Source organism: Panthera pardus, unplaced genomic scaffold, assembly GCF_024362965.1.
Source record: "Panthera pardus isolate Hobbes unplaced genomic scaffold, ASM2436296v1 HiC_scaffold_16, whole genome shotgun sequence".
In the NCBI taxonomy this organism is placed as follows: Eukaryota; Metazoa; Chordata; class Mammalia; order Carnivora; family Felidae; genus Panthera; species Panthera pardus.
This window is the reverse complement of record NW_026526721.1, coordinates 65225900-65252454: the sequence shown is the minus strand read 5'-3', so window position 1 is coordinate 65252454 and position 26555 is coordinate 65225900. Positions and strand designations below refer to the sequence as shown.

Below are 26555 nucleotides of genomic sequence, written 5' to 3'. Positions count from 1 at the left end.
TCTTTCCAGATTTTTTCTTGTGATTGATTTCTAGTTTCATAACATTGTAGTTGGACTAGAAGTATGACTTCAAACTTTTTGAATTTTTAAAATTATTTTGTGGCTTAACATGTAATCTATTCTGGACAATGTTCCATGTGCACTCGAACGTGTATTCCGCTGTTTTAAGATGAAAAGTTCGGAGTGTCTCTTAGATCCATTTGGCCCAATGTATCATCCAAAGCCCCTGTTTCCTTACTGATTTTGTTTTGATGATCCATTGATGTAAGTGGGGTGTTAAAGTCCCCTACTATTATTTTATTACTATTGATTACTTCCTTTATGTGTGTTAATAGCTTCTTCACATATTTGAGTGCTCTCATGCTGGGTATAGAACTATTTACAATCGTTGTATCTTCTTGTTGGATTATCCCCTTTATGATTATGTAGTGTCTTTCTTTGTATCTTGTTATAGTCTTTGTTTAAACATTTTTTTAACGTTTATTTATTTTTGAGAGACACAGGGAGACAGAGCATGAGTGGGGGAAGAGCAGGGACAGAGGGAGACACAGAATCCAAAGCAGGCTCCAGGCTCTGAGCTGTCAGAAGAGAGCCCAATGCAGGGCTTGAACCCATGAACTGTGAGATCATGACCTGAGCCAAAGTTGGATGCTTTGGCTGGACACCCAGGTGCCCTGGTCTTTCTTTGAAAGTCTTTTTGTCTGATACAAGTACTACTAACCTTTCTTTTTACTTCCATTTGCATGATAAATGTTTTTCCATACTTTCACTTTCAATCTGCGTATATCTTTAAGTCTGAAATGAGTCTCTTGTAGGCAGCATATAGATGGGCCTTTTTTTTTTTTAAAGCTATTTATTTATGTAATCTCTATACCCAATGTGGGGCTCAATCTTGTTTCTTTATCCATTCCATCACCCTTTTGATTGGAATATTTAGTCCATTTACATTCAAAGTAATTATTGATAAGTATGTACTTATTTCCATTTGTTACTTGTTTACAGTTATTTTTATTGTTCTTCTCTGTTCCTTTTTTTTTTTACTCTCTTCTCTCACGGTTTGCTAATTTTCTTTAGAGATGTACTTAGATTCCTTTCTCTTTATTTTTTGCATATTACTGTTTTTTTTTTTTATTAAAACAATTTTTTAAATGTTTATTCATTCTTGAGAGAGACAGAGCATGAATGGGGGAAGGGCAGAGAGAGAGAGAGAGAGAGAGAGAGAGAGAGAGACAGGATATGAAGCAGGATCCAGGCTCTGAGCCACCAGCACAGAGCCCGACATGGGGCTTAAACTCAAAAAATGAGATCATGACCTGAGCCAAAGTCAGATGCCTGACTGAGCCACCCAGGTGCCCCTCTATTACGGGTTTTTGATTTGTTGTTACCATTAGGTTGATATGCAACATCTATGCATATAACACTCCATATTAAATTGATGGTTGCTTAAGTTTGAACCCATTCTAAAAGCATTCTAAAAGCACTCCTCCTCCCCCTACATCATAGGTATATGGTGTCGTGTTTTATGTCTGTGAGTCCTTTGACTGATTTTTATAGATGTACTTAATTTTACTGCTTTTGTGCTTCCTACTTTTCTTACTCTTGCTTACGGTGTTTGCTTTCCACTCAAGGAGTCCTCTTTAACGTTTATTTGTCCAGGAAACTCTCCCTCCTATTGTGAATAAAATCCTTGATGGATACAGTATTCTTGGTTGCAGTTTTCTTTCATTCAGCATTTTTCTTATATCATGCCTCTCTTCTGGCCCTTCTTCTGCTGAAAAATTAACTCATATCCCTATTTGATTTCCCTTATATGTAACTGTTTTCTTTTGCTGCTTTATCACTACTTTTTGCACTTTAATTTTTATGTGTTGACCTTCTTGGGTTGATTTTTGGGGGGAGCTCTATGTGCCTCCTGAATTTTTGTTTCCTTCCCCAGATTCAGGAAGTTTTGAGCTATTATTTCTTCAAATAACATTTTCTTCTTCCACCCCCTTTTCTCTGACTTCTCCTTCTTGTATCTGTATAATGTGAATATTATGTTTGGTGGTGTGGCTGAGTTCCCTTAACCTATATTCATTTTTTATCACTCTTTTTTCTCTTTCCTGTTCAGTTTGCTTGCTTTTCATTACTCTGTCCTCCAGACCACTAATATGTTCTTCTGCTTCCTCTAGTCCACTATTTTTCCCCTCTAGTGTACTTTTTATTTCAGTTGAGTTCTTCATCTCTGGTTCTTTTTTATATTTTCTCTCCTTGTTGAGGTCCTCCACTCCACTGTGTACCTTTATGACCATTAATTTATTTTTGACAAGTAGTAGGATTTATTGGTGGGCATGAATAAGGAGAGGGCAGTGCTGAGGTTCTCAAGAGTGCTGAGTCTACCATTTTCCCAGGGGCCAAAATTTGGGATGTATTTGATGCTAAAGCCATCTGAGATGTCTTGTAGGTCCCTTAGGGCCACCCATACAAACAACAGGCTATGTAATCACACACTGCCAAGGAGGTACTCTTTGCAGCCATTGTACACTGGGCTCCCATGGGAAAAGAGCACATTATGACCATTACTTTTTTTTTTTAATATATGAAATTTATTGTCAAATTGGTTTCCATACAACACCCAGTGCTCATCCCAAAAGATGCCCTCTTCAATGCCCATCACCTACCTTCCCCTCCCGCCCATCCCCCATCAGCCCTCAGTTTGTTCTCAGTTTTTAACAGTCTCTTATGCTTTGGCTCTCTCCCACTCTAACCTCTCTTTTTTTTTTTTTTTTTTCCTTCCCCTCCCCCATGGGTTTCTGTTAAGTTTCTCAGGATCCACATAAGAGTGAAACCATATGGTATCTGTCTTTCACTGTATGGCTTATTTCACTTAGCATCACACTCTCCAGTTCCATCCACGTTGCTACAAAGGGCCATATTTCATTCTTTCTCATTGCCACGTAGTACTCCATTGTGTATATAAACCACAATTTCTTTATCCATTCATCAGTTGATGGACATTTAGGCTTTTTCCACAATTTGGCTATTGTTGAGAGTGCTGCTAGAAACATTGGGGTACAAGTGCCCCTATGCATCAGTACTCCTGTATCCCTTGGGTAAATTCCTAGCAGTGCTACTGCTGGGTCATAGGGTAGGTCTATTTTTAATTTTCTGAGGAACCGCTACACTGTTTTCCAGAGTGGCTGTATCAGTTTGCATTCCCACCAACAGTGCAAGAGGGTTCCCGTTTCTCCACATCCTCTCCAGCATCTATAGTCTCCTGATTTCTTCATTTTGGCCATTCTGACTGGCGTGAGGTGATATCTGAGTGTGGTTTTGATTTGTATTTCCCTGATGAGGAGCGATGTTGAGCATCTTTTAATGCGCCTGTTGGTCATATGGATGTCTTCTTTACAGAAGTGTCTATTCATGTTTTCTGCCCATTTCTTCACTGGATTGTTTGTTTTTTGGGTGTGGAGTTTGTTGAGCTCTTTATAGATTTTGGATACTAGCCCTTTGTCCAATATGTCATTTGCAAATATCTATTCCCATTCTGTTGGTTGCCTCTTAGTTTTGTTGATTGTTTCCTTTGCTGTGCAGAAGCTTTTTATCTTCATGAGGTCCCAATAGTTCATTTTTGCTTTTAATTCCCTTGCCTTTGGGGATGTGTCAAGTAAGAAATTGCTACAGCTGAGGTCAGAGAGGTCTTTTCCTGCTTTCTCCTCTAGTGTTTTGATGGTTTCCTGTCTTACATTCAGGTCCTTTATCCATTTTGAATTTATTTTTGTGAATGGTGTAAGAAAGTGGTCTAGTTTCATTCTTCTGCATGTTGCTGTCCAGTTCTCCTAGCACCACTTGTTAAAGAGACTGTCTTTTTCCATTGGATATTCTTTCCTGCTTTGTCAAAGATTAGTTGGCCATACTTTTGTGGGTCTAGTTCTGGGGTTTCTATTCTATTCCATTGGTATGACCATTACTTTTAATTGTCTATCAGTCATATTGCTTTTCACCCTTTCCTTTAGCTCACTTGCTGTGATTTTGTCCTGTTCTTTCATTTGGGATATATTCTTTTATCTCCTCATTTTGTCTAACTCTGTGTTTCTCTGTGTTAGGAAAGTCAGCTGTATCTCCTGCTCTTGAAAGTAGTGGCCTTACAAAGAAGAAGCCCTATAGTGCCCTACAGTGCAATGTCCCATGTTCACCAGAACCTGGTGCTTCAGGGGTATCTCCTATGTGTGTTGCATGTGCCCTACTTTTGTGTCTGAGTCATGTTTGCCTCTAGTCCAGTCATCTGCAATGGCTCTTTTTGCCTGTTGTGGGCAGGGTTTGGTCCCTCTGTTGTAATTTGGCCAGTCTGGTGTTGCTTTGGGCTTGATTTGGGTCAGCTCAGATGTTTGCTGGAGTTGCAGGGTGCTCTCTCTGGGTTGACCCCTGGTCGGGGTGGGGGGGTTTGTTGGGTGGGTGAGGCCTACAGTCAGACCACATCTGCCCATTGCTGGGTCCACAATTGAATTGGTGTGTGTGTGGTCATCTTCCCCTCTCTCTGGAGTAGGAGTCAGTCGAGCAGTACTAGCCCATTGGGGCTGCTTGTACAATGCCAGGTTTGTGGCATTACTCTCGATGGACTCCTGAGTGAAACAGTTTGGAGAAGGTGAATCCACAGGAAAACACAGGGGTGGGGTATGTTGTTAGCAAGCTAAGTGAAGAGTGTGTATGCTGTGCTGGTCCTTATAGGTGTCCATTTATTGAGGGAGGGAAATGGCACCCATCAGCTCTTTTGTTTTTGGATCCTAAAGATCCTTGCCCCCAGCATGTTCTGAGATTAGTAAATAAATCTTCTCATACATTCAGACTGCTGCTTCTATGCTGTATCTCAGTGGGGCTGGATGTTATACTGTCTCTTTAAGGGTGGAGACTATTTCCTATTGTTCTCTGGCTCTCCTAGAACTAAGCCACTGATTTTTAAAGGTGTTGAGCCCTGTTGATTATAAAATGTGTGAAGTTAAGTCCCTCTGGTTTTCAAAGTCAAATGTTATAGGGATTCATTTTTCCACTGTGGGTCCCCCTTCCCTAGGGCACCTGGTATGGGGTCTGCTCCTCTCCTTTCTGCACGTTTGCAGTGTCTCGCCTATGGACAGTCTCATGGGTCAGTTTGGTTCCTGACCATGTCTCCACCCTTTCTACCATTTTTGATGTGGTCTCTTCTCCACATTTAGCTGTGGAGAGTCTGTTCTGTCAGTTTTCAGGTCATTTTCTGGGTTATTTACACTGATGGGTGTGTTATCTAGGTGTATCTGTGAGACAGGGTGAGCTTAGGATCTTCCTACCTAGTCATCTTCCCTGTAAGTCATTTCAGATAAATACATGCCTGGTTGCACCCCTCTCTGATAAACTGGCACCAATAGTCTAAAAGCTCCAGAAGAGTATTCTCTTTGTAAGACAAAAATTTTTCCCCTTCTCTATTGACTACAAGCATCAATCTTCAAAACATGCCTCTTTTGACAAATAATAAGATATTTATACTTGGATACAGTCCTGGAAAAAAACAGAAGACATCTGTAGTACAGGCAGAGCAGCAGAGTAGATTTAGGACCTTCAAGCATCCTAATTTTCCAATACCAACCTTGCATGTGTCCCACCTGCAAATGGCTACTACAGTTTGAAAATCCCATATTGTCAGCATTTGCTTTATGTTTAAATTTATTTATTTTTTAATGTTTTATTTTTGAGAGAGAGAGAGACAGAGTATGAGCAGGGGAGGGGCAAGAGGGAAAGGGAGACGCAGGGCTCAAACTTGCAGACCGTGAGATCATGACCTGAGCCAAAGTCAGACTGAGCCACCCAGGTGCCCATTTCATGTTTAAATTTTATTTATTTATTTATTTATTTTTTGAGAGAAAGTGCATGCAAGTTGCGGAGGGGTAGAGGGAGAGAGAGAATCTTAAGCAGGCTCCACACCCAATGTGGGGCTCGATCTCACAACCATGAGATCATGACTTGAGCTGAAATAAAGACTTGGCTGCTTAACTGACTGAGCCACCAAGGTACCCCCACATTTGCTTTATGTTTAAAAAAATAAAATCATAAAATACACCTCTTTTGGGAACTTGGGAAGTTCCTCTTACAGGAAGGTTTGGCTTTTGATGGTCTGTCACACTAACAAGAACTGCACCCCATCTATACTAGAGATGGTTGTCTTCTGGAATCAGACAGCATGAAGAAAACTTGACAAGCTCTAAAATAAGAAAATTCAGTGATACTTATTTTAAATCTCGGGATATTGAAAATAGTTTATATCTTTAAAAATCATAAAGTGAACCACTTACAGTGGCTTACCTTTTTCTTAAAAATTTTTTTTTAATGAGAGAGAGAGAACAAGCAGGGGAGGGGCAAGGATAGAGGGGGAGAGAGAATCCCAAGCAGACTGCATGCTGTCAGCGCAGAGCAAGATGGGGGCTTATCTCACAAAGTGTGAGATCATGATCTGAGCCAGTATCCAGAGTTGGATGCTTAACCGACTGAGCCACCCAATCACCCCCGGCTTACCTTTTTCTTTGACAAAGTCCTTTTGGACCTCTGGGATCAGGAAACTATAAACCAACTCAGCAACAATCTCCTCTGACTGAAGCTGAGTTCGACTAAAAAATTAAAAAAAAAAAAAGAAAAACAACAAATTATTTCCTTTGTTGCCTTACTTGAGCTACTGATTTATACTCAGTTTTTTCTTGCTTGTATAAGAAACTCCACTGTTCAAATCCCATCACTGCCTTTTCCTTGATTAAGTACTCTGAAATCTTACACTCCTGATGGGCTTGTTAACTCCATGCAAATTCAGATTTGATGTTGTCCTCCATTTAGCCTGCTTGCCGGAAAGGGAATGTTAGAGATATAACTTATACAAGAAGCCAAAAACTTTGGGGTGAAGTAATATTGCACATACTTATTCACATTGCTTTCATGCTCTGTGATATTCTGAAAGTAACTAATATGGAAGTGATCCAGACTACAGAGGATAACTGAAAATTCTATTTCTAGCACTCCTGCCATACAAAGGTCCAGGCATGTTGACTTCTGAAGAGTTATGCAGTTAAAACAATGGACACTGAAACAGGAGTTATATACTTGTTTCTCCTTGGTGGTAAAATCATAAGCTCTTGAAGAATATGTAGGGGTAACAGCAAATAGACTATCCATTCTGCCTTCTGTTCTCTCGGTACAAACCGGCTCTCCATTTCGTAAGCAATGTCATTGATTTCCTCAGCCATCTTCTCAATTTCTGCCCTGGCTTGTTCTTCTGCAGTATTCTCTTCAGTATTCAGTATTATGTCTTCCAGATAGGAAGTTACAGTACTTTGGTGAACTTTAACCACCTGCAAAACCAGAATACCCCTGTTACCGAGAACAGGAATAAGTACTGTAAATAAGATCCAAAAAATGCACGAACATCGGTTGACCTTTTTTTTTTTTTTTTTAATTTTAGCACATCTATTTTGTTCATTGAGTCAACAGTCCCCTGGTTGATCATTCCTTTTTTGTTTGTTTGTTTTGTTTTGTTTTTTTCACTTTCTGGTCAGTCTGTTTCTAGTCCACCTACCTGCCCATTCTTGGCAGCCCCTATCCATCTAGCCCATTTCAGAATTATGGGTCTTACTGAGGGTGGGCAGTACAACACTGCAGAAAGATCATTGGCTTCAGGCAATAACCCCGTTTTGGATCCTGGCTTTGTTCTCACCAGCAGTGTGACTTGATCAAACTGCCTGGCTGTGGCAGAGACTAAGAGGTATTTCCCAACGTCCTTTCTCTCCTTCCTCTTACATAACAGAGCCCATGAGCCAACAAGTGTCTAGAATAAAGACTATATTTCCTAGTTCCTGTAGTTCTGGTTGAGGGAGTACATGCAGAAATAATTTGTGCACTTTCTAGGAAGGATTCTTAAAGGCACTTCGTTTTTTCTTTTCTCATTTCATGGGGATGTAATGCCGGAGAACCAGGAATCATCTTAAACTGCCATGAAGGACAGAAAAGCAGAAAGCTACAAGGATCCTGGAACTCTGATGAATTTTTGAACTATCATACCCTGGACTGCTGCTGCTTTAAGCTTTCTGAAATTGTGAAACAGAACACACATTTAGAAAAGTGCACAGTGATAGATGTACAGTGTAATGAATTAAGGTAAATCCAGTACCCACGCAGCCACTGTGAGAATTCTAGGAGGCTGCTATTGGTTCTTCCTGACCACAGCCCCTTTCCACTCATGCTTTTATGGAAAACACTCCCACTTCTCTACAGTTTTGCTCCTTAAGTATGCAACTGTAAACAGTACAGTTCAATTTTGTCTGTTTTACTGGTAGATGCATAGGAAGTATCGTAAGTATCAAGTGTGCCATACTTAGTTTTATATGCATTCTGTCTCAACAGATTTTGAGCTTCTTGGGGGAAGGATACCTTTCTATTTTGTGTCTGAATATTTCTTTGCACCTGAGATAATGCTTTGGGACTCAGTAACAACTCAGTCCCTGTTTTTCTTGAGTGGCACTGCAGCAGGACTCTGAGTATGTAATGTTTAGTGTACCTATGCTTGTAAAACACCAAGTCCATAACCTTAAATCCCTAGACCTTCCCTATGGATGAGACCCAATGACCAGTTTAATACAGTATCAACCAACCAAAATATATTTGCTGCCTGTCTTAGGTGCAGAGATCTATGCTGGTGTTGTGGAACAGGCCAAGGGATATACAGTATGCTTGCTCTCATGGAGCTCACAGTCTTCTTCAGGAAGCCAATGATACAGGTGAGTCGTATAACAGTTCAGAGGTGGCAGGTTTAATGTGGCCCACCTCTAGCAGTATACGCACTTGTGTGTTTACATGTATCTTTATAAATGTGTCAGTTTCTGGACCCATTTGTGTTTGTATGTGCTTAAATGAAAAAGGAAACATATAGGTGGCTGTATGTGCATTTACATGTGTTTCTCCATGTCTTTGTTAATACTATATACCCTGCATTGTGCTTGTCAATGTCTTTGAATATGTGCATGCAAACATGTGTCTGTGTTTCAATATGAGTCCATGACTTTCTGTATCAACATTTCTCAATATATGTTATTTTTCTGGAAATACTTAATGTATACATTTCTGGGTTTTGGTATATTTATGTGCAAGCATATTTGTCTTTAAAAGGGCCATATGAAGGGAGATTAGGAATTTAAATGATGGATGGTATTTGAATCTGAGGTCCACAAATAGATACACTGTTTACATAAATGGTCTTTAAATCAGGCTGGGAGGGTCATCTTAACCCTTCCTAGAAATGGCTGACATTTCCTGAGGTCATTCCCACTTAGAACTACCTTCCTTGAAGCTCTTACCTCCTTCTTCCTTTCTGTGTTTTTGAGCATACTGGTTTCTGTGCCCCTTTCCTTTTTATTCTCACCCCCAGGTTGATTCTTCTCATCCAAGCTGGTTTTTCCTTAGTGATATTAGGTAGGGATAGTAAGTTTTGCCGATAATTTATAAGTCTCAAAAAGCAACTTTTTTTGAAGCAAAATGTGTTAGGATGGTAGGAGGCTAGAGTATGGATTATAGGCTCATACACATTATAGATGATCTGCCACTCCAGTTAAAAAGCTGTACTTGACTACATGTAACTCAAAACTTAAGTTGTATAGAAGGAGAGCAATCTGTTTAGTTAAAAAAAAAAAAATTGAAATCCACACAGAAAATACTATTCACAAATCAATCCTAATTCTATGAGAATTGGGTAAATCCTGAAAATCTTAGATCAAATAAGATCTCAAACGGATGCATATTTTTTAACTGAGGAGCTCAAAAGTATGCACACATACAATTTAGACAGTCCTCCTGGACAAGAAATTCTTTATGTTCCAAGTTTGCTCTTTCTCTCTGTCCCATGTGTCCCACATCTAGTCCAAGGGAAACTCTCACACAGCCTTTGCCTTGACATATTCTGGGTGTGCTGGCCACCCATACAGCCTCATCTGTGTCCACCTCCAAAGCATATGGTTAGCCCAGCTCCCCTCCTCTCCATTCCTAGGGGGTCAGACACCCTAAATGGAAGAATACTTATAAAGCTCTCCAGTGACTACAGAAAAAGAAACCAACCTCTGGGTGTATTTTGGTGTCTGTGTGTGTTGGCAGGGGGATAGCACAGCACAGTCCCTTTTAAAGAAATCTTCCTCATAAATCCCCTCCAATTTTAACACTTGAGCTTTTATATTTTTTTATGGTTTTTTTTTTTTTTTTTGAGAGAGAGCATGAGTCGGGAGGGGCAGGGGTGGAGAGGGAGAGAGAATCTCAAATAGGCTCCATGCTCAGTGCAGAGCCCAAAGCGGGGCTCAATCCCACAACCCTGGGATCATGACCTAAGACAAAATCAATCGTGAGATGCTCAATTGACTTTATATCTTGAATTTATATCTTGCTCATTATGCGTTGGTCAGAATTCTAATTTACCAACCTGGTACTCTAGTTTGTCTTTTTTTCTTTTAAGTTTATTTACTTTTTTTGAGAGAGAGAGAGAGAGAGAGAGAATGAATCCCATGCAAGCTCCCTGCAGGGAGACTGGCATGGGGTTCAATCTCACAAACCGTGAGATTATGAACTGAGTCAAAATCAAGAGTTGGAGGCTCAACCAATTGAGCCACCCAGATGCCCCTCTTGTTTATATCTCTAGCCAAAACCTCTTTTAAGTTCCATCTTGTCTATCCACCTGCTGAAATGACACCTCCACTAGAATGTCTTGAACCTAATATAAATCAACTTCCTGTTTCCACCCCTGCCCCTAAACTAATTCCACTAATTCCACTCGGAAATAGTACCATCATCTTCCCAGTTACTTAAGCCAGAAACTATACATCTTCCTTGACTTCCTGTTTCTCATTGGCCCAAACTACTTCAAGAGCCTCCTTCCTGATCTCCTGTTCCCACTCTGTCTTCCATCCAAACTGTTCTCCACACAGCAAGCAGAGTAACGTTTAAAATGCGTCACTGGGCCTCATATGTTTCCTTCATGAAGCTTACTATATTTTCTAATTCTACACATAACTGCATGTTATCTAAGTATTTAAGCCCTAGAAGAAAAGGGACCATGACTGGTTTCCAACTGTGCCTAGCATATCGCAGGAACTCAATACATATTTGTAGAACGCGATGAAAAACAAAAAACAAAAGGCATTTCATATCATGAGTTTCATTTGGTTTGCCTCAGCTCCATACACACAAGCAGCTTCCAGACATCCAGCTGCCCCACTTACCTCCTTAAATATCTGGTCCTCCTCCCGCAGGCGCCTTTGCTCCACTTGGCGCCGACCACTCTCCTCAGCTTCTCGCATCCTCCGCTGCCGCTCAGCCAGCATGGCAAAAGCATGGATCCTCCTCTCTTCCTGTAGTCTCACCAGCTCTTTGGACAGGAAGTCAAACATGTCTGCCAGAACCCTTCCTTCCAGTCCAGCCAAATGGTTTTCAACCAGTGACACCTGAAAAACATTTTTAATGATACAAATTCTACTACTCACGATGATTTGTAAGGAGGGTTGCTGGACTAGCCAGAACTCTTGGTCACTTCACTTTCAGAATGCACTCAGTGTTTATTATCACTAGACCAGCCCCATCCCAAGTGTTCTTACTATGAAAACTTAGGATACAAACTTAGACATGAGAAAGTGGATTGCTCAGTCTGTCACTGATAGATTATAGTCCTCAAATTATGAGGAGGACTTAGCAAAACATTTCTATTAGTATCCACACAAATTGGGTTTTTTTGTCTTTCATTTTTATCCAGAAGGTAAAGTGCTTCTATCTTCCCAGACATGAAAGGAAATGTCAAGGTTTTTATTTAAAAATTTTTTTGGGAGTTCAATAAAATAGTGTCCCCTAGAGATTCACTCAGATACCTTTTAATTTTTTAATGCTTCATCCTTTGACACAAGTTTGGGGAATTTTAAGATCCTGAATAACATGAAAGTAGAAAACTGTGGTACTTTTTATTCTTTTAAATAACTTGAAAGTCATTAGGAACTATCTTTGAAACAGAGTAGGAAAAAGCCTACAGGGCACTTTTCCATCCAGTTCCTGGGTCTTCCAGGACATTGTGTTCCCATCTGAACAGAAGTGCACCCCAGCTCTATCATTTGCAGGGCTCTTCTTCTTTCTCTGGTCCCTCTGTTGGGTCTCACAGTCTGTGGCTTTTTTCCTCCCTCCCCCAAACTGAGACCATCCACAAGCCTGATGTCATGTAAAAGCAATAATGCACTCATTTCTAAGCTGCTTACCATTTGTGCCCAATTCCACATGGCACAAGCATTAATGTGCATTACTAAGGGTGGGTCATACTAACTTCACTTTCATATAGCTTACTTTCATATAGCACTATACTGTGCAAATTGATTCTTTTTCATATTGATTTATGGATTAGTGGGAGAGATAGTAAAAGTATGTCCACTCTGTAGTCAGCACCATTAAAAACTCTATATATAGACAAATGCCAGAAGAAAATAGGAAAAACATTTACAGTTGTTGGGGTAGAGCTGCAATTACCAGCTGTTGTCAGGTGACACTGATGACATCACAGAATACCATGAGATATTAACATATTTAATATGCAGTTTAATCAGCCTGAGCTATGTACAGCTCCAACACCCAAAGTGCTGATATTTTAAAATAAATCTCATGTCTATCTTTTTTTTATTGCATTTATTATTTTTTATTCTGCCAAGCTCCCACTGAAATTTGGTAGAATCACCAAATATTTTTTAAAAGGGTTTTTTTTTCTTTGCAAATATAAGATCATGCTCAGTTCAGTGAGGGCATAGCCCATTCCATTTCTGGACTGCAGCAGCATTGTTCCAAAGTGCTGACTATTGATAGAGTGATGGGATTGGGGGGAATGTTTCTTTTTTGTCATTTCATTTACTATTATTATAATGCCACTTGTGCAATAATAAAAATCCAGGAGACAACCTTGTGCTCATGCAAGTTCCTCTGTCGCTGTAAGGCCAGGGTCACTTGCTTCTCAGCTTTCTTCAGCAGCCTGTCATCTTCTTGTAGTGCATGGCTGGTGCGCAGCTCCTGGATCAACTCCAGTCGCTTTTCCTTGCCTTCAAACATCTGTATCAAATCAAATAAAAAAGAGACTTGCAATTAACGTCCCTTGTGCAACACATCAGGACTCATCCAGGGACTGGTGAGGCACTTGTGAACAGTGGGTTCAGTCCTGCGTTCTGGGACCACAGGGCAGGGGTGCTCCAGAGAGCTAGAGGTCAGCTCCCTTTTCTACACCTCCAGCTGCTCAGGTAGAGAAAGAGCTCAGTTATCAGTTGTTTACTCAGTTTCTTAAAATGTCTCTCGAAGACAAGGTGGTTACTAAGGTGGTTATTAAGAAACTAGAACTGGAGTGCCTGGGTGGCTCAGTTGGTTAAGCGTCCAACTCTTGATTTCGGCTCAGGTCATGATCTCACAGTTGTGAGACTGAGCCCTGAGTGAGGCCCTGCACTGGGCATGGAGTCTACTTGGGATTCTCTCTCTCTCTCTCTCTCTCTCTCTCTCTCTCTCTCTGACCCTCCCCAACTTGAGCATGCATTTGTGCACATGCATGCACACACACACACACACACACACACACACACACTCTAACATAAAAAATTTAAAAAAAAGGAAACTAGAACCTTCCCCCTCATTTTCTGTGCTCCCTCCCTAAGATGCCTGAGGATGGTATTTTTCATAGCCATGTTTTCTTTTCCAAGAGATCTGCTCCTGGTTTGTAATACGGAGTCAGCTGTGACATTTTTCCGGGGAAATTTTCAAAGAGAGTAAAGAATAATGCTCAACACAAGATGAGCTTCCCATCTTCCCAGCTTCCCAGACTTACTAATTATAACTGAGTCTCTTATGAGTTATAGCTGTGTGAGGAGAAAAAAATTTTTTGCTGGTGCTTTATATTAGTCCACTTTAAAAGTGAAGTATGTTTGTACAAATAATGTGGTGAAGGCTTTATAGTCAGGAAGACCAGAGTTGAATTTGCTAGCAGTTAACATAATCTCAGACTCAAATCACTTGCCTGTAAAATGGGGCAACTGATAGAAAAAAAGAGAGATGATATAAGTAAAGCAAAGAAAATATAATGTGAGCTTATACTATGGCTTTAAAACTGTAGTTATTATTACTTTGCTATTTATTATTCAGGTGTTGCTAGCTATATGCCAACTCAAATAATTATGACTTTGTGGAAAATTAGGGAATCCACTTGGTTTGTGATGCCTTAATAGTAAAAATTCAGGGGCACCCACTGACTTAGTTGGAAAAGCATGCAACTCTTGATCTTGGGGTCAATGAGTTCAAGCCCTATGTTGGGTGTAGAGATTAAATAAACTTTTTTAAAAAGTCAAAATTTAGGTAGGAAAATGGCTGGATTTAGCAATTCTAAGGAAGATATTAATTTCACTTTGCCCTGGTTACAACTGTGACCAACAGCAAGCAGGTCCTTTCTCTCTTTGACACTGTGCCACCCACTTGGACAAACTGGAACAGAAGGGAATGGGTAGGTAACTTGAGAGTATAGAGTTCCAGAGGACAGCAGGGTGCCAGAAGGAATTCACCCCAAGGAACCAAGCACATATGCGTTCTATAAATCCATCCTCAAAGGAGAAGCACAGGACCAGTGGTTGGACCCTACACACCGTGTTCTGAACGACTCTTCCCCGGAGTAACTTTTGAAGGTAGATCACAGCCATCTCTATATCTTCTTCTTCCTAAAAGAACAAAGTGAGAACCAAGCAGCTTGAGAAGAGCAGCAGTCAGCACGAAATATTTTTTGAAGACTCAGATCAAGCAAAAGGGACTGTGCTAGATGCCAGAGACTTAAAGAGAAATAAATGAGGTCTATACTCTCATTGAACATATAGTATTTTAAATGCTACTGGATTGTTAAAATTCATTCTTTTATAATGATAAGACATCATTACAAATCATATCAACAGCAAAAAATTCATGCTATCCCTACAATTTAAGCCATTTTCATTTTTCTATACTCCTTTCCAGCAAAATCTTTCTTGAAGCAACAAGTATTGCTTACACCATCCCTTTTGCAATAGTTTTTTCATGTTTGATCAAGAGTAGACAAGGAATAAAGCTAGTTTGTGTCAGAGTCTAGAGTAAGGTGTTTCTCACAAGAATTTAGATAAGCTGGTAAAATCAGAATGGACAAGATTAGCCATCTACAAAAATCACCTTAAATAACTGTGTCAAAAGCAGAAAGCAGAGTCTGCAAATCTAATTAAGGTGCCTCTAAATGCAAAAGAAAGCAACAGAAATCAATAGCATTCACACATGTGAAAGACAATGTGTTAACCACAGGGAGTGATTGGCATAAAGTCTAGCAAAGGGGATGTCCAGAAGCACATCCTGGCAGTTCCTCCACGCAGGTGACCCATCAGAAGCCCTAATGAGATCTCCTGTCAACTCCCCTCCCTCTGACAACCTTCTCAGTACAATCTGGCTTCTTGTGAGAACTGCCCTATCCTGGGAGATGATGGGCTGACCTGCTAAGAGGTCATCTACCAGGCATCTACCAGGCAGTTATCCTTTGGTCAAGCAGGACGTTTGGATTGTGGCATCTCTAGCAGTTTCTTGGAGGTGGGGGCTGTCTAGTCTGAGTCAGTCCTAAATCCTGACTGACTCTGGTACCTCACCCAAACAGAGTTTGGAGATCTACGAAGGTGAGGTATGACTCTGGTCAAGGTGACCTCTTTGAGCCAGTCCTACCTCAGAAGCCAACCTGTCCTCATGACATCTCTGGCACTTCACTCCTCTCTGACACCAGCTGTCATCAGCCACCTCCCCATGTGGGCAAGATGGTTACAGTAACTGATCATCATTCAATCTTCTTTTTTTATTTGACATACATGAGGATTACCTTCTGATGCCTATTTTTCTTGGAAAGATTTTGTTGTGCTTATTCGTGTGTGTTTGATGTTTGAATCATAAGAATAAATGCCATATAAGTCATATCTTGAGAAGGTAACCCTGTTAAATTAGGTTTGTTTTTAACTCAAACTATCTAAGAACAGACAGCAATACTGAATTTAGCATTTCAAATCAAATTTCAAACTTACATTGGAACTCATTTCCAAAGTTGGAGTTGGAAGGCGAGGTTGAGGTAGTGACTTTCTTTGAAGAAAGCGCAGAAGTTTCTTTGGTTCAAGAACTTTATTCTTCTTATCCAATATTGCCTAGAATAATAACACCAAGTAGTGTCATTCTTTACCTTTGTATTTTCTTCCACTACCAGATCTAGTCCATAGTTCTGAAGATCAATCAGAAATTATCTTCTCTATGGTTATGCTTGGACAGTTTGAGAAAGTCCAAACCCAGGTGCTTCTGTGACCCAAGGGATGTTATGATATTCCTAAAGATCAACTAACCACTGGATAAACATGGCACATATTCTAGGTTTATCCATTTTAATCAAAGATTTGGAGGACTTAAATTTTTTTTTTTTTTGAAATTTTAAAAGGTTCTCTCGTATGTATGCAAACAAAACCCCAACTCCTATTCTTTCACAAGAGCCTATTATCTGTTTAGAATAAGTGCCTGGGCAATAGAAAATTTCCCTGTGCCATAAATGATGGAAATATTTGATGTTTTGTTGCTATAGGGGAATTGAGGAGCATTCAAGGGCAACTGTCTCAAAGTGAGGAGCTTTCCTTTGGCAGTGAAGGCCTGCACATCATGATTCTTGAAAATGAACTTGTTTCCTTGTGAAACAGTGTGTGTGTTCTGATTTCAACATACGTTTTATTTGTTTTACTTTTGATCACCAAAAGTCCCCCAAATTATATGTAACATAGGATTTTGTTCACTGGTTCTATATTCAGCCACAGGAGGGGATACTTTTAACTTAAAAGTATCAAAAATTCTAATCTCTGTCATTTAAAAATCATACTTTAGAATCACATTTTTCTGGGGCTCCTGGGTGGCTCAGTCAGTTAAGCATCCGACTTCGGCTCAGGTCATGATCTCACAGCTTGTGAGTTCAAGACCCGCATCGGGCTCTGTGCTGACAGCTCAGAGCCTGGAGCCTGCTTCGGATTCTGTGTCTCCCTCTCGCTGCCCCTCCCCAACTCACATGCTGTCTCTGTCTCTCAAGAATAAAATAATAGAATCACATTTTTCACCACATAATTTTTACATTAGTTTTCCCACAGAAAACATACAGAAGTGATAAAACAAGCACAAAGCCAAAACTTGAAATTAGTAAAAATATGCAAATTGAGTAAAATTTGAAACCATATGAAATTACTGTGGTTGTAATAGAACCTCTGAGTTTCTACAAAATAAAACTGACACAAGATATATATATAACAGCTCTAATATATAACAGCTTTACAATAACCACAACTACTGACTCAATAAAAGCAACAGCAATCAAAAAAATAATAATTCTAAACACAGGCATCTCTTCAGTGATAGGCCCTAAATAGCACCACATGAAACCACTTTAAAACCAGTCATTCATAATATGTTGGTATCGATCTGGGAAAACAGGCACTCACATACACTGCAGCAATTAGTACATCATTTATGCAAGAAATTTGTCAATATCCATCAAAACTATAAATGCAGGCATATTGTGGGCCAGCAATTCCATGTCTAAGAATTTTCTTCTAGATATGTTCACACATGTACCGAATTATATACAAACAAGATTACTCAATGCAGTATTACTTTTAATACAAAAAACTTGAGACAATATAAATAACAAGAGGGGATTGGTTAAATATGGCACATTTAAGCAATGATATATCATGCAAAAAATAATGTAACGTAATTATGGGATGATCTCCAAGATATATTAAATAATAAAAGCACAGACAAAACCATGTGTATTATATACTAACATTTGTGTAAAAAAAAGTTTAAAAAGATACTTGGAACCGCATAGCTGGGAGACAGGGATAGAAGGTTTACATTTAATACTCTCATAGAACTCCTGAATTTTGAACTATGTGGATATTTTTCCCAGTCAATAAATAAATTCTAAATATGAGAGAAAAGAAAGAAAAAAATCACTTAAATTTTGAAAAAAAGCAATTGGATTTTTACAATTAAAAATCTTTGGTCAAGAAGTCCAATCAAAATTATAATAAAACTAACAAAAATATTTGAGAATTTCTTCAATCTCAGTCTTATCATTGTCTTGAAAAATAAAGTTCCCAGGAAGAGAGAAAGGAACATGAATGAATATGAGAATATCAAGGAAATGCTCTTACCAAACAATACATTTTAACCTGTTTAAAAGACAAACTGGCTAGGCAACTGAGTTTAATCCATAGTTTTCATAAATGAAAGAAAGAACTGATTGTTACACTCTTTTAACCTACTTTAAGATGTAAGTAATTTGACAAATCTTCAAAAATATATTCCAACCTAAATTACTACCAAGAATAGCCTGAAAATATTGTGCTGTGGAAATTCTTTTATGCCATTCTAGATATTTTTCTTCCATGATTACTGTGACATAGCCCATAAAGTATTTTTTAAACCTTATACCACCTGTACCTTCATGTTTCTATGATTCTGAATTCTCAAAATAATGTTAGCCATAAGACTAAAAGCAGATACACTGTCTGGACATAAGCCTGATATTTAGTGATTCTCTTCAATTCAAACCAATATTCTAAACTAACAGACTCCATACAATGGCATCTCATCCCAAATCCAAAAGGACATATAAAAACAAGGACAATAAAATAATGTGAATCCTATGACCCCATCAGCTACAACAAACATTAAACACAGCCCAATGTCTAGCCAGATTAGAATAAATCCCACATTATGCCTATTTACTTCAGTTCTTATTGCTTGATAAAAGATGTCAGGCTATCAAAAACATTAAAAGGTATTCCAAAGGAAAGGGGGGAAAAAAAACCCACAAAAACACAGTCTAAAGAGAGAAGGCAATTATCAGAACCAGATTCAGATAGGACATAAATGTTGGAATTATCAGACAGAAAATTTAAGATAACAATGATCAATATTATGTTAAAGGCTCTAATGGAAAAGGTAGATGACATGCAAGAACAGATGAGTAATGTAAATAGAGACAGAAACTCAAAGAATCAAAAGGAAAGGCTAGAAATCAAAACACTATAACAGAAATGAAGAATGCCATCAATGGCTCATCAGTAAACTCCACATAGCTATAAAAAAAAAAAAAAAGAATCCAGGAATTTAAAGATAGGTCAATAAAAACTCCTCAACCTGAAATGCAAAGAGAAACAAACAAATAAATACAACAAAACATCCAAGAACTGTGAGACAATATCAAAAGGAGTAATGAGTGCAACTGGAATGCGAGATGGAGAAGAAAGAGAATGCAGAATAAATATTTGGAATAATAATGGCTGGAAACTTTGCTAAATTAATGACAAACACCAAGCTACAGATCCAGAAAGCTTAAAAAAACGCCATGAAAGACACATACCTTAAACACACACACACACGCACACAAACACCACAGGCATATAGTATTTAAATTAGAGAAAACCAAAGACAAAGAAAGAAATCTGAAAGAAGCCAGAGGAAAAAACACCTTAGCTACTGAAAAACAAAGATAAAAATTATAGTGGAATTCTAGTCAGAAACCATCCATGCAAGAAGAGAATGGAGTGAAATCTTTGAAGTGTTGGGGGAGGAAACCCCACCAACCTAGAATTCTATACTCAGTGAAATCATTATCCAAAAGTGAAAAGATCACAATTTTATACTTAACTGCTTCAAAGGACTATCAAGAAAGTAAAAAGACATCCCACAGAATAGGAGGAAAATCTGCAAATCATTTATCTGATAAGGGTAGGCCTCAGAATATATACAGAACTCCTATACCTCAACAATAAATAGACATTAAAAGTAATGTCTATAATAAACAATTAAAAGACAACCCAATTAAAAAATGAGCAAGGAATCTGAATAGACATTTCTCCAAAAAAGATATACAAATGAAAGGCACATGAAAGATGCTATAATTCATTAATCATTAGACAAAAGCAAATTGAAACCACAGTGACATACCACCTCACACACACTAGGATGGCTATAATAAAAAGATGGGCAGTCACAAGTGATGGCAAAGATATGGAGAAATCAGAATCCTTATACATTCCTGGTAGGGATGTAAAACAGTGCAACCACTTCTGAAACAGTCTGGCAGTTCCTCAAAAAGTAAAACATAGTTACTATGTGATCCAGTAACTCCATTCCTAGATCTAAAGCCAGGAGAACTGAAAAACTTATGTCACTCAAAAATCTGTACACAAATGTGCACAGCAGCATTGCTTAGATAAAAAGGAGAAACAACTCAAATTTCTATCAACTGATGAGCAGATAAACAAATTGTAACACATCCACACAATGGAATATCATATAGTCACAGAAAGTAATGAGGTACTGAGACCTACTACAACATGGATGAACTTTGAAAACATTATGCTAAGTTAAAGAAACCAGACACAAAAGGCCATACATTGTGTGATTTCATTTATATGAAATGTTCAGAATAGGCAAATCCATAAATTGAAAGATTAGTGGTTGCCAGGGGCTATGGGGAAGAGGGTAATTGGGAGTGACTGCTAATCGATATGGGGTTTCTTTTGGGATAATAAGAATGTTCTGGAATTAGATAATGGTTATGGTTGAACAATCTTGTGAGCATACTAAAAACAACTGAATTGTATATTTTAAAAGGGTGAATTTTATGGTATTGAATTATATCTAAAAAAAAATCATAAAAGAGAAACGAAGACTTCTTGAGACAGACAAAAACTGAAGGAGTTCTTTGCCAGGAGACCTGTCCTGTAATAAATGGTAAAACAAGTTCTCCAGGCAGGAGAAAAATGACATTGGTCAGAAACTTGCATTTCTATAAAGAAAGGAACAGTGGCACAGAAAGAATAAATGAAGGTAAATTAAACTATTTTTTCTTATTTTTAATTGATCCAAAATATAACTGTTAAAGCAATGATAGTAAAAATGTATTGGGTGATTATAGCCTATGGATCAGTGAAGTGAACGACTACAATGCCACAGGGACTATAGGGAGGAACTGGGAATAATCTGCTATAAGGGAAATGCACTATTTGGAAAGTGATAATATTACTTGAAGGTGGACTTAGATTATTTTATATGTAAACTCATATACTAGTTCACAAGACAAGCCTCACTAAATTTCAAAGAATAGGGATTCCTGACCATAGAGCAAATGAGTTAGAAGTTACTTCAAAAACGAGTTAAAATTCCTGCATATTTGGAAATTTAAAAACTTAAATACTCACAGGAGCAAAAACCATAACAGATGTTTTTAAAAAGTTAGATACTAATAAACACTTCATATCAAAACTAATGAAATATACCAAAATCAGTGTTTTGAAGGAAATGTTTAGCCTTAAATACTTTATAAAACTGATGAGTGCCTGAAAATTAATGAGCTACATGCCTACTTTAAGTTAGGAAAAGAACTACAAAGCAAAAAGAAAGAAGAGAGAAAGACATAATATGAATGGGAGTTAATACAATTGATAAAATATCTATAGTAAAGAAAATCAACAAATTTGGAGGTTCCTTCCTTGGAAGAACAATACCAAGAAAATTAATAAGCCTCCAGTAAAGCTGAATAAGAAAAAAGAGTTAAAGCACAAATAAATAATATTATGACTGAAAAAGTAGGCACGGTTATAGATAAACGCTAAGAAGATTATAAAATAATACTATCAACGTATGCCAAAAAAATTTGAAAAGTTAGGTGAAATGGACCTTGTAAAGAATGTAATTTACCAAAACAATGCAGAAAGATCTGTAAATAGTACGGAAATGAAGGAGTGGTGAAAGCTTTCCCATGAAGGTAACATCTCAGATAATAATTCTACCAAACTGAAGAAACAGATCATCTTAAGCTTAAACTCTTTTCAGAAGTAGAGAAGAAGGAATACTCTGCAGTCACTTAAGAAGACCTGTATAACTCTGACACCAATACTGTACAGAATCAAAATGAGAAAGAAAAGTAAGGCCATTTCACTCACAGATATAGAATCAAAATTCTGAAAAATAAACTAGTAAATCAAATCCAACAATGTATTAAAAGTAAGATAAAACACCTTGACCAGGTTAGGCTCATCCCCAGTATGTAAGGATAGGTTAATGTTTGTTTAAAAAAAAAAGGCAACTATAAATGTTCCTTATTATAATAATTTTAAAAAGAAAAATATATAATTATCTCAATAGATACAGCTGAAACATGTGACAAAATACAACATGAACACATGATTAAAAGCTTCAGTAAATTAGGAACAGAAGAGAACTTCCACACCCTAACAAAAAGTATCTACTAACACATCTTACAGAAAGTGAGAGAATAATGAATGCAGAGTTCAAATGGGTAAATGGAGACAGGGGGATGAGGTGGGAAGAACCACATAAATACACATGAATTACTGTTAAGGTCCTAATTTTTATAGTGAGTATGGGCTCCCATGGATTCTTATTCCATTACCAAAACCAACTGAACAAACATACGTGGACCAGTGGGGAGATTATGTCGTGGACCAGAGAGTCTCAGTGTAGTTCCTACAGATCAGCATTACCTGGAAACTTGTAACAAATGCAAATACTCCAGCCCCACTTCTGACCTACTCAATCAGAAACTTTGGGGTTGGGCCCAGCAACACGTGTTTTAACAAGCCCTCTGGGTGATTCTGATGCCTGCTAAAGACTGAGCAGCACTATCATAAACCATGAATTCTAGAGTCTATACACCTACAGTCCAATTAACACATGGGAAGCACAGCTGGTGGCTCCTCTGTACTTGTTTCATGGGGACAACCATTGCACTTTCTCATTTAGTTGAGCTTTAAACTAGATCAGAGAGGCCTTGAATGTGACTCCCTGTTACCCTGGTAACAAATCTAAAAGGGAGAAAATGAGGCCTAGTACACTATTAAAACCAGCAGTAATTCCTAACACTAGAAACTTGCTACGCCTCAACGTAGTCTCAGATATTATGGAGATCCAAAGTCAGAACCACTTTTAGGAAGTAACATGACTTCCGCCAAGAAATTGGAGAACAACCTCCAAGAGATTTTCCTACAGTTTGAAATGAGGAAAAGAAGCATATTCATTCAGCATAGTAGAGGCAACTTCCAGAAGAGAAAAACCTAGGGAGGAGAAAAAATGTAGAGTTATGTGTTGAGAACTACTGGACATTGCAATTTTGGAGGTATAGTATTTCACTGCAAAAGTCCCACTAGAAGCATCTTGTCTATGAATAAGGATTATTATACCTTATGAACCTCTGCCAACTCATGGTCCATTCTTGCTGCCCTCTTGAGAAAACCAGCTTTCGTGGTAGTGACTTTTGGCTTTGGAGGTCTGATTCGGGGTTGTGTCACAAAATCTGGGAGACATGACTCAAGTTCAACTAATCCTACAGGAAAGAAGTACATGTTTTTTAGTATTTGGTGATTAAATTTAGCATTTTGAAAGCGTATTGTTAGTTTTAGGAGCTATTTGCCAAGTGGTTTCATTTAGAATTATTGATGAGGTAGAGCCCACATAATTGGAGTGGACCCAAAACGTAAAGCAAATTTCTGCATAATTAACTCATGTTCTCAGTGACTTAAGATTGTAAAATGAGAATCCATTCTAATAAAATATTTCCCTACAAAAATTTAGTAAATTCTACGATAATAATCAAGAGAAAATTAATGGTCATACGATACATGGGATCATCATTCTAAAGTAGATGTACACAAATTTATCTTATTCTGCTCTGGAGATGATCAGCCAGAGACACAAGTTCAAGAGTGTGACCATCAACTCATGATCTTGGCCATATACATGATGCTTCAACTTGTCAACTAAAATTTAAATAATCTAAATAAGCTTCTCTTGGACTTTATAAGAGGTACAGCTCTATGAATTTATCCCCTGGTTATCCATTTCCTTGCCCACTAGTTTTCTAGCACTTCTTAAAGGGCTGATTTCGTTATATATTTCTTGTTTGCTTTGAAAATCTGATATAAAAGCTTTTTCAGTTTCATTTTTGTATAACTTTATTAGTGACACTGAACAAGTTTAAATGTTTAGTAGCTAAGCATTGATACACTGTTATATAGTATATCCATTTATTTGAGTCTTAGCAGTTTTTATTGGTTTGTATGAACTCATATTAATAATATTGAATGTGTTCATTGCTATTTCTTGAAAATATTTTTACTTGTTGTTTAGCCTTTAATCCAATACTTCTTTCTCTTCTAGTACTTTAATCTAATACTCCTCTTATACTGGACTTGTTATCATGTAAACATCTTACCTTCATAGGTGTTGAGATAGTGGTTTTTTACTACAGAGTCCTCTGAGTTGTTATCAGGGAAACGACCAAGGCGAGACAAAGGCCCATAGACCTGGGATGCATAGTCAGAATAATCCTTGATGATATTTCTTCTCTCCAACTTCCCTTCTATATTCTTTCCCTTTCCCACAAGTTTCCTGATTGCTAGAATAAAACATACCTCTGTGACTATCTCCAAAATATAGTTCTAAACAAACGCATAATAATAGGCCAGTTTTGTTTTTGTTCACAGAGAAACTACTGAACTGTGCAGTCATGAAAACCACTCACTGCAGACAGAATATAACACTAAAAACAGAGGTTAGTCCTCTGTGTGGCCCAGATCCTCATGAGACAAGTGGGAGTGACAGAAGTTGAGTCAATTAGTGTCCTCAATGGGTACTTGTCAAAAATCTTTTATAACTGGGGCACCTGGGTGGCTCAGTTGGTTGAGCGTCCGACTTTGGCTCAGGTCATGATCTCCTGGTTCGTGGGTTTGAGCCCTGCATTGGGCTCTGTTTTGATAGCTCAGAGCCTAGAACCTGCTTCGGATTCTGTGTCTTCCTCTCTCTGCCCCTTGCTCACTTGTTCTTTCTCTCTCTCAAAAATAAATAAACATTAAAAACTTAAAAAAAATTGAATAACTGCATTCCAAGCTCTGAGGTAAGAAGGTGTATTCGGCAAAAGTCTTCCAGGCTTACAAACGAAACTCAAAGTAACTGAAAAATACATGTTCAGGGGAGATTTGGAGAATTATTTTCTCCTAGGAGAATAATTGCAAGGGAGGGAGACTACAGGTTCTTCAGTAATCTGACCATCTTGGTTAACAATAGAATAAAGCACAATATATCCCAGCTTAGAGCTCTAGAAGTGTTTGGCAGTCAGAGGGAAAAGGCTGAGTTGTGCACATTCAGAGTTCATTCATCTAAGGAGTCATGCTTGCTACCTCCACCGGCTCCTTCTCTTTCAGTCCTATCACAGAGCCAGCCGGTTTGAAGGCTCTATGCTGTGTGCTCTCAATGCATGCAAAGTCATACTGTGGGACTGCCAAGTCTTGTTGCAAGAGGCAGCTGCATGCACCACTGCTGACTTGTGGGTGTTTATGTTTGACCCTCAGTGCTTCTGTGTATAACTTGGGGTTTTAGAATTAAATAAAAAGTTAACATTTTATTATTTACCTACAAAAGTTAGTCAACTCATCATTAGTTATACCAAGTACTGAAAAGAAAAAATGTTGACAATACCTCTGTCTACCTCGTTAGACATACCTAGGTATGTCTAACTACATACCTCGAAGCTAGTTAAAAGTTATTTTCTCTCTCACACACACACACACACACACACACACACACACACACGACAAGTTCAGGGGCATATAAGTGAGAGCAGATAATAGGTGCCTCACTTATGATGGGAGGGAGTGGGGTCCTTGAAGGCCTCCCTGAGGAAGTGACATTTGAGTTCTGTCTTAGCCAGGGTTCCCCCAAAGGCAGAGCATGAGACAAAAGCAGTTGTGCAAGCAGTTTATTTGGGAGGTGATCCCAAAGGGCAGGAAGAGAGGGACAGGGGGAGTAAAAAAAAAAAACAAACAGCTACTCAACCCATTGTTAGTATTGTGAAGTGCTGAAAAAAAAAACACAACAACTGTTGAACATGTATACCTAGCATCTAGTTAAAAGTTAAAGTTCACTAAAAATAATTTTATGGAATTAATTTTTATAACTGTTTTACTTTTGCTAGAAAAATAACAAATTTGATTTTTTAAGTTGTAATTACATTCTGTTATTATACATTAAATTGATACTTTGCATATATAATTGATACATTACAATTTTATAAGTAAATTATATTAAAAGTTACTAAGCAAATAAAGCTATAAAGCTAAATCCTAATAAGTTAATTTTTTTAATTTTAATTTAGTTTTTATATAGTCCTTAAAAATTTTTTATATAGTCATTCTTAATCATCCACTGACTACTCCTTTTATATGTACAGATACAATACATAAATAAATCCATGGTATTAAAATTTCATGGGAGGGGGCAAGCAGGAGAAAATATGTCTACATGTCTCATTTAAGGGAAATAATTTTAAAAAAGGTTGAGAAATTGGGCTCTCTGGGAACTCAACCCATGAGACTGGAGAGTCTCATGGAGACTACTCTCCCTCTCTCTCCCTCTCTCTC

The 26555-nt window shown here is 38.1% G+C and overlaps 1 protein-coding gene, 1 long non-coding RNA gene and 1 other non-coding gene across 9 annotated transcripts in view; 1 reads left to right on the top strand and 2 right to left on the bottom strand.

Annotated features, from left to right (window-relative positions):
• The window catches only part of CFAP91 (cilia and flagella associated protein 91), an 89263-nt gene that overhangs the window by 9760 nt on the left and 52948 nt on the right, over positions 1-26555 (bottom strand). For 6 of the 7 annotated variants that reach the window (XM_053903408.1, XM_053903407.1, XM_053903403.1 and 3 more), the window contains 8 exons: positions 24353-24535; positions 23322-23464; positions 16104-16220; positions 14670-14741; positions 12955-13101; positions 11250-11471; positions 7198-7346; positions 6523-6614 (listed from right to left, as the gene is read on the bottom strand). In XM_053903408.1, the coding sequence (XP_053759383.1) occupies positions 6523-6614; positions 7198-7346; positions 11250-11471; positions 12955-13101; positions 14670-14741; positions 16104-16220; positions 23322-23464; positions 24353-24535 (1125 nt within the window). Of the gene's footprint in view, positions 1-5707; positions 6212-6522; positions 6615-7197; positions 7347-11249; positions 11472-12954; positions 13102-14669; positions 14742-16103; positions 16221-23321; positions 23465-24352; positions 24536-26555 lie in introns of those variants that run through there. The other variant, XM_053903405.1, reaches the window with a different exon arrangement.
• On the bottom strand, positions 2431-2564 carry LOC128777506 (small nucleolar RNA SNORA70). Its single transcript, XR_008422752.1, has one exon. It is a non-coding gene; the product is annotated as a small nucleolar RNA SNORA70 (small nucleolar RNA).
• Positions 7995-17119, top strand: LOC109266440 (uncharacterized). Its single transcript, XR_002079717.2, has 3 exons — positions 7995-8148; positions 8669-8768; positions 16646-17119. It is a non-coding gene; the product is annotated as an uncharacterized LOC109266440 (long non-coding RNA).